The sequence below is a fragment of the Platalea leucorodia genome (assembly GCF_965183815.1).
Source record: "Platalea leucorodia genome assembly, chromosome: 11".
Classification (NCBI taxonomy): Eukaryota; Metazoa; Chordata; class Aves; order Pelecaniformes; family Threskiornithidae; genus Platalea; species Platalea leucorodia.
Window position 1 is genome coordinate 830499 of NC_138833.1, and position 8361 is coordinate 838859.

The 8361-nt window shown below is 37.6% G+C and overlaps 1 protein-coding gene across 1 annotated transcript; it reads left to right on the forward strand.

Annotated features, from left to right (window-relative positions):
• Nucleotides 1-395: 395 nt before the first annotated feature.
• On the forward strand, nt 396-4768 carry FABP6 (fatty acid binding protein 6; the record flags this gene model as incomplete). Its single annotated transcript, XM_082323837.1, has 4 exons — nt 396-477; nt 1351-1526; nt 3486-3575; nt 4715-4768. Exons 1-4 carry the CDS (start codon nt 411-413, stop codon nt 4766-4768), a joined length of 387 nt encoding a protein of 128 aa, XP_082179963.1. The 5' UTR covers nt 396-410.
• Between the last annotated feature and the right edge of the window lie 3593 nt (nt 4769-8361).

Here is an 8361-nt window from a genome sequence, read left to right on the forward strand (position 1 = left end):
TGATCTCAGGACACTGCTTTGAAGCCATTTTCTCCCTGTTTCATTATAACTTATTTTACCATTATTCCATCCTGACTGCAAAATCAGTGGAATCTTCAAAGTAAAAATATATCACTTTGTTTAAATATGCACTAAAACCAAAACCAAGCTTTTGTCCTTGATTTCTGCTGATCTCCAGATTATTGTCAAGGATGTATAATTGAATTATAACCTTGATTTTCATACAGGTCAATGGCATCCATGCTAGTGACTCACACAGATCATAAAAGTATATTTCCAAGGGGTGTGGGTATAGGTGGGCTGAACAGCTTGGGCTCGTTTATAAAAACGAGGGCCTCAAGCCATCTGCACTTATCCATTCTTCTTTGTTCCAGCTGCTATTCTGCTCTACCAGCCATCACCAGGGCAACATGGCATTCGCAGGCAAATACGAATTCGAAGGCGATGAGAACTATGATGACTTTGTGAAGAAGATTGGTAAGTATGTCTTAGGCTATAAGTCTTAAAGGTTATAAATGAGTTGTTAAAAATACTTTTAAAAAAAAGGTTTTTTGAACTGAAATGTGCCGAGATCAGCAGGGGCTAAGACAGTAGGAGTGCTTTGCACTTCAGCAAGGAGATTCAGTTTTCATTCTTATAAGCACTGTCAGCCACAGGAAATAGTCCTGTTCTATGGAAGCAGTATTCCTTTTCAGTGGCACCAGAATAAAGGGCTGAGATGTGTGCAGTATAATGATCGTGAAGATCACTTTCTCTGTCCTTAGTATTCATCAGTGGGAGTATAAATTTAGTATGAAAATGCTTGTCAAAATCTTACACAGGAACAGGTTTCTGTGAATGCTTTCAGAAGACTGTGCAAACCTGTTTCAGATTACCCTGTAAAATCTCTTAGGGGCACTATGATCTGTGTGCATAAGAAGTTCAGTGTTTGTGTTTGTTTATTTAAAAAGCGATAGTAAATAGGTAGGTGCAGCTATATAGCAAAGGCACCAAGTTCATACACATTAAATTCCATGCATCTGCATGTGTAGATTAAGTAGAAGGGACTATGTATATATACTTTGTATCTATGCATTCGTTCTGTGTATCATTTCTCCAGGAAAAGAATGCAAGACCAAAACTTAACATTTTAGCAAATGCATTGATGTACGTATATCTTTCTTTATACTAGTAATTTAAACTCAGAGCTTTGATACTGCTGGGGAAAAAAAAAAAAAAAAGAAAGAAAAACAAACAAACCAGATGCTCAGACAGCAATGTCTGAGAACAAGCATACCATTAGCACGCTTTAATTCAAATACAGCTGGTAGGCTATTAGATTTGATAAACTGCATGTTTCTATTGATTAAGGTCTCCCCGGCGACAAGATTGAAATGGGAAGGAATTGCAAAATAGTCACTGAGGTGGTGCAGAATGGTAATGACTTCACCTGGACACAGCATTTCCCAGGAGGCCGCACCACAACCAACACATTCACAATTGGCCAGGAAGCAGACATGGAGACAATGGGTGGTAAAAAGTTCAAGGTAAATTAGTTTACCTCTTAAGTTCTATGCTGTCTCTGTTGTTTTTTTAATTTAGGGTGAAAAATCAAATCTGTCTCAAGGACATCTTCCTTAAATTTTTTTTTTATCTGTCATAGCTTAGAAACATATAATTTTTTTCCCTCATTTCTTGATGCCTCTAGCAAAATATCTAAATCTGATTTTAATGAGAGCTAGAGCTTCAGAACTGTATGTGCTGATAAAGAACAAGGGTAGTGTCTCAAGCATCTACTGGTGTGGCAGCTCAAGCAAAGATAATGCTCATTAAAACTCTAAAGAGCTGGTTGGCAGCTGTGTCATTGTCCAGCACCATACAGCAACCGCAGCACACTCTGAGGGGAGCGCTGTGGTCCCTAGCTCTGCCCATGCCTGGCAGCAGTGCTCACTTTTTGAAGTCACCTGTGCCTGAGCCTTAAACAAAAGACTGTGTAAAGTGAAGGGGGGGGAAATCTCTCCAGCCTCCTTCTTGTTGGAAGTACAGAGCTACTTGCAACTTAAGCAGCCTCTAGCAAGAAAGAAGATTACACAATATTGATCTGCTCCCATCTTGGACAAAATCTTGATACAAAACCTGCTGTAAAATGGTTGCTTTACTTACCTTATTCATTTCTCATCTATTTAAAGGGATAAGACAGTTTGGGACAGCTAAACTCTGCATTTGTGAGGTGTCCAGAACCCTACAATAGATTACTGGATAAATACTTTATACATATTGAAGAGGCAGGAAAACCAGCAACTGCATCAGGGAGCTGTGACAAACTGAGAATGGCAATAGCATTGCATGATTTCCAGAATGCTTTTTTAGTCATACCTTTTGATTATGAGAGAAAAAAAGCCATGTCTTTGGCTTTGAGAAATCTTTGTGAAACCTAACAGATAGAATAAGACACAATTCTAGTTGGTCAATTTATTGCAAACTTGACAATTTTGAAATATTACAAATTCCGTTATCTTCTTTTTGGCCCTGGGCACTTCAGCAGTCCAAAGCCTATTAAGTAGCCAAAGATGGAGGCAGAGTAAATGACTCTCAGCAGAGAAACCACTGCCTTTTAGTATAGTGTCACTAAGCAGTACATAAACTAGTAAGATGGTTTCCTTGTGTCTGGTGAAAAACATCCATTCATCTCTTCATTTTGCAAATTACTTTTTTCTCTCCTGTAAGTATGACTGGCTTGTCTGTCTTCATTACTAAAAGCATAAGCAAGACTGACTAGTTATACAGACAAGACTGATTTTGTGATGGAACTACATACCTAGTTTTGGTGGTCAGCTGAGCTGCTGTAGTATATGTGATCTTCATAGTAGCATCCTGGCATACTTTTTCCATACAGGAGCAGCTCTTACAGCTATTGGCACATACTATAGTATAAAGGTGTGACCGCAGACTGTGTGGTCATGTTCACCTATACTTAAATGAGCAAGATGAATTCTAGTGTAGTTAGGGGTATGAAACTCGGGATCTAGGGTAAAGATTCACATCGCTTGTCCACAGTCACTTTTGTGCTGCTTGCAGGCAGGTTATTAGTATCCCAGAATGCTACTTCAAAATTAAGTTATACAATCATGCCTTTTACTTCACTGTCAAAACAAGAGAACTACATAAAACATTGAAGACTGAGTGAGAAGCATAGTCTGTAGTCAGATCATTTTTAGAGCTATGAAGGAATATTGTCCAATTTATTGTGTAGATATGGAACTTGCATGTATTGTTAGATGAACATTTTTCTATTTAAATTGTGAACATTTAAGAACTAAAGCAGAAGGATTTTAATCTTGTTCATGAAGCTGCATGTGTAATACACAACTTCCACTTTTTTAAAAGTAAAAACTTTAAGGATCAGGTGTACAGATGTTTACAGTGTATGTGATAATATAAATGCCAGTAACCCCAGGGAACAGTAAACCTTTCTCTGTTACTCATTAAACCTTAATCTCTTACAGGCAACTGTTAAAATGGAAGATGGCAAAATAGTAGCTGAATTTCCCAACTATCGTCATACTGCAGAGATTTGTGGAGGAAAGCTAGTAGAGGTGAGTTCTCATATATCCAGATTAGTTTATTTAAAAAACAAAAAAACCCAAACAAAAAAAAACATCACAAAAAACCCAAAACCAAACCTCCAGGAGAACAGGCTTAAAATTCTGAGTTTAGAAAAAAATCTTTATCTAAAATAAAGTAAAACTATTAAATAACTTTCTTCACTCTAGATAATCTTCTACAATTTTGTGCAGGTTTAATCCAAAAATTCAATGAACAAACTTTTTGTCATATATATTTGATAAATTCGAAATGGAGATCTTGCATCTTAGGCACAGACACACAGTTTTATAGCTGTAAGACTGGCATGTTCAGACCGAAATACTCCCAACTTGCCATGTCCTTGACTGTATTCCCTGTGCCTCAAGAATAGAAAATAATATATATAAAACTTTTTACCTACTACTTACATGTTTCTATAAAGTTATTGTTTCAGTCTTAGAGAACTATCTAGCTGCAAGTCCTCACAGAATTTCTGTAGAACCCTATTTTCTTAGTCTTACCAAAGGGGGGGGGGGGAACCAACCAAAAACACAAGAGAGGTTGGATTTCAAGTAGTATCCTATTTTATCACCAAAATGGCAACATAGCTTTGGAAGATTACTGAAACTACAACACTTATAGTAAAACTTGTAAAACAAATAGGACTGTCAAACATCATGATTTCTGAGCCTCAAAAATCTTCCTGAATTGACTTATGTCTGTGCCAGTTACATATGTCTGAGTGCATCTTCAACAAAGACTAACCAGAAGTTAGTTAGTCTGTGAATCAAGAAAGGACATTCACCCTCCCTGAAAGTAAGTGTCAATCATTTATTGCTTTTGGAGAACAATTATCTCACTTGTCTAAAACCCTGATAATGTGGAGTTGGTAAAGCCATGTCTAACACAGGATACATTTAAGTTATTCCTAAACCCCTGTTTAGAAGTTGTGCAAGAATATTTTTGCGCTGTGTATTTCAGAGTTGACAAGGACGTTCAGCTTATTTTCTAGATACATCTTCTACCAAAGGGTAAATGTTGCTTCAGTAAAGGACAGGTTCTGTGAGCCAGTCAGCAGGTCTTTTCATTTGTGACACTGAAGCTCTAATTACACTGTTCAAGCAAATTTTTGGTTTATTCTTTATTCCAGATTTCTACTGCTTCTGGTGTAGTCTACAAAAGGACCAGCAAAAGGATTGCTTAAGGCAGTAAACCCAGTCTCTTCCAGTGTACTGAAAAACAAACAACGATACAAATAAATAGAGTGCTGATCGTCTTTCCCTCTCTCTTTCTTTGTATTACAAACATGAAGAATTGGTTTTGAGTATTGTTATCCCCAATGTTAATGCTTACCCCATTCTTAAAGATCTGACAAATACTCAAAAAAATCAGAATGCAAAAATCGGAAGATGCAACAAAGCACTAAATGATGCTGCTCCAGTCTAAGTATTTCAGGATGTGATACGCGCTTGGCATATTCAAATGTTGTCTACCACCTACTTAATAGAAGCTCTGTTCAGCTTCTGTCTAGAGAATAGGACAATACTCTGCCCAAATCATACATCAAAATGCAAGACCTGATGAAAGTCTTTTGCCCTGTTGCTGGTTGGAGAGCAGAAATTTAGGAGTTTCAAAACAAGGGAAAGTCAGTTTATCACTTCTGAAAAGATATACTTCCATACTGCTGTCATGGTTTTCTCATTCTCCTCTTGACCCAAATTCTTAGAGGACATTTAAGGTTTTACAGACAGACTCCTGCAGGAAAACTTGGAGTGTCTTATTTCCTCAGTGCAATCTTGTTATTTACATAGAACGCATGTGAAAACCTGTGTTTTCTCAAACACAGTAGGAATTAAATATAACACAGTTTTTGGATTCACTGTTCCAAATCACTTCTGGCCAATACCCAGTCCACAAAGCTTTTCCCTTTTTAGATTCCTTTTTTCAGCTGCCTTGCCTTCTTGATCCACCTAGCTGCTTGCCCTCACAATCTTATCAGTAACTAGCCAGGGCATGTGTCTTGTGTACACAAAAGTTCATTTTCTGATAGGCTTATGTACCTGACTGATAGTCGCAATCATTTCGGGTATCTTGCATTAAAAAAAGGCTTTTAATTACTCTTAATATTTTTCCGCAATAGAGATTGCTGAGTTTTCCAGCTGCAACAAGGGTTCATCTAGCCTCCATCAGTTTACTCAAAACAGGCTGCACATGTGTTATGACCAGGTATTGCTCAATATATTACTTACCCTGTTTCTGAGGCAGAGCATAATGCTGAACTCTAATTAGAAAAACACGAGTCAAATCTGAAACCTGTTCAATCCTGAGACATTCTTTGGTACTTGCAGCACACGGATCTACCAATTTAACAGAATTTTGTTGAAATTCAGCCTCTTCAGTTATATGAGGATATATTGAGAAGTAATAAGGGATCTCTTCAGGCTTTCTCCTCATTTCAGTTCAAGGCACCTGGTACATTCCTCTGCAAATAATAATGTGCCATCTTAAAACATTTGGATTTAGAATGTGCCCATCACATTCAACATTTAACCAACTACACAGAATGACCTGTAGAGTTAGGCACAAGTAAACACTGGACAAGCGTTACATGAAACTAAAGCTCATACTAGAACTAAGCCACTCACACCCACAAGAACCTGCTCTGAAGGTGATGCTGATACCTGCTGATTCCCTGCTTTGAACACAAAATGGAACCAGCCACCACCAATTCCAGTTCTAAAAGCAACTGCTTTTAGTGTTGTGCAACTGGCACGTTTTGTGTTTGCATTCTGCAGGTGATCAAGTAACTCCCCATTATACAGACAACAAGGCTTTGAAAGGAAGGGTGGAATTTTTATCGAGGCTCTCTAGAAAGCATGTAAGGGGTGCTTTCACATAGGAAAAAAGCACTGCTGCCTTTTCAACTGGAGGACATTCTTTAGGCTTGTCTTGAAATTGCAGTATAGAGAGCAAAATAAACAACCCTTAAAAAGAAGAAAAAAAACAATTGTGCAAAGTTATCACTAAGAATCCACGAGTGTTTGGCCCACATTTGCTAGTATAGCATTAAGCTAAATTTTATTAAGCAACATCTGTACACATTACTGACGAGTTGATTATACTGATAAGAGCACTGTATCAACTTTAGATTGTTTGCTACAGTGTGTAAAACTTACTAAAACAAAAGGATCAAACAGTGGCTTTAACAACTTTGCAAATACCAAGTTGCAGCTTTCTTACAAATAGGGAGATGGTAGTAGTTTCCCTTTCCTATTTAAAAAAGCAGCAAGCTGCAGCTGTAAGATTTTCTTTTTTTTTTAAGTAAGTTCATTTTAACCTTTCATGCCTGATCAACATTAGCAGACTTTTTTCCACATGTATCCCTGCTGCAGCTCTTGTCAGGACTCACTACTACAGTTTTTTAATTTTAATGTTGGCTTTCTCATTTGTTTAGTTACATCTGCAACGTCCTCCCAAGTAAGGAGGTAACTAGTGCCATACCCCATCATTTTGTATTCCTAGCCACATTTCACTGCATTTGCCTTTGCAGCAGCCTTTCTTACTTCAAAGTCTGCCAAGGAAGTATGAGTTAATCAGCATGTAAAAATTCTGATCTGTGACTATGCTGCAACTGACAGCATCAAACAGCACAAGCACAGGGTGGGAAGTTTTGCACCCATTTGTTTAAAGATTAACTCAGCTTTGTATGCACCTCTGCAGCTCCCTCCAAAAGTAATTGCGGCAAAAAGTATTCAGAAAAGAAAAAAAAATACAGTCACATGAAATAGTATTTACCTGGAAGTTAAATGCATGGAATTGCCACCAACATTTAAAGCATTCTGGAGAGAACTGTCAATCTAAGCGGTATTAAGCCAACACAAACTCTCATAAATCTTTTCCCTTTCAGTCTCTCCTGTTGGACTTAATCTGCCCCAACTCCACCCATGATACAACGGCACAAACAGAACCTAGAACTCAATGGACAATTCCTGCTTAGAAGATACGGTCACCAGAAGAAAGATTGAACACGCAACCGCGTTCTCCTATTCAGCCTTTCAATCTCCTCCGGTAAGATGGCACCCCCAAGACACACTAGCCACATAAACTGGAACAATCCATTCTTATATTATGTCCCTACCTTGTCTCTGCACATTTTCTGCCTGTTTCTTCAGCCATCTCCTCATCCCACTTTGTACTTCCTTATATACATCAACACTTTATTGGAATAGGACCAGATTTCTTGTGCAGTGACCAAGTTCCTGATCTGCCTAATCCTTCACAATTTATTATTTGGCAAGGCCTTTCCTTCACATTTGTCCTACCACTCTTCTGTTCTGTAAAACATTACGAGTGCTCAGATCAAGTATTTTTAAGGTATAGGCATATATTCTTTGTTAGCTCTTAAAAGCTAAGGAGAAACCACTAAAAAAACAAAGTGTACTTTAGCTGTGTGCTTGTTTATTGGAAACTTTCATTGGGAACTTAGCAAGTATTTTCACAATTGAGCATGATGGCAGTCCAAAGTATCATGCTGCACATGACAAATTAAAAGGGTGATAAAAACCAAACAATACTGCCACATATGTTATCCTTTACATCTGTCGAATGACAAAAAAATACACTAAAGTCTTCTGAAAATAAAGTTTAAATACAAAGCCAACAGAAAAAAAGATGAACTAAGTTCTCAACTTCTAGACTAATTTCTGAAGAGTAGTCTCTTCATTTAGAGTTTGCATTTTAAAAAAAAAAAAAAAAAGAAACACAAGAAGATTCCTCTAGCCTGCTGAATGAAAGAAA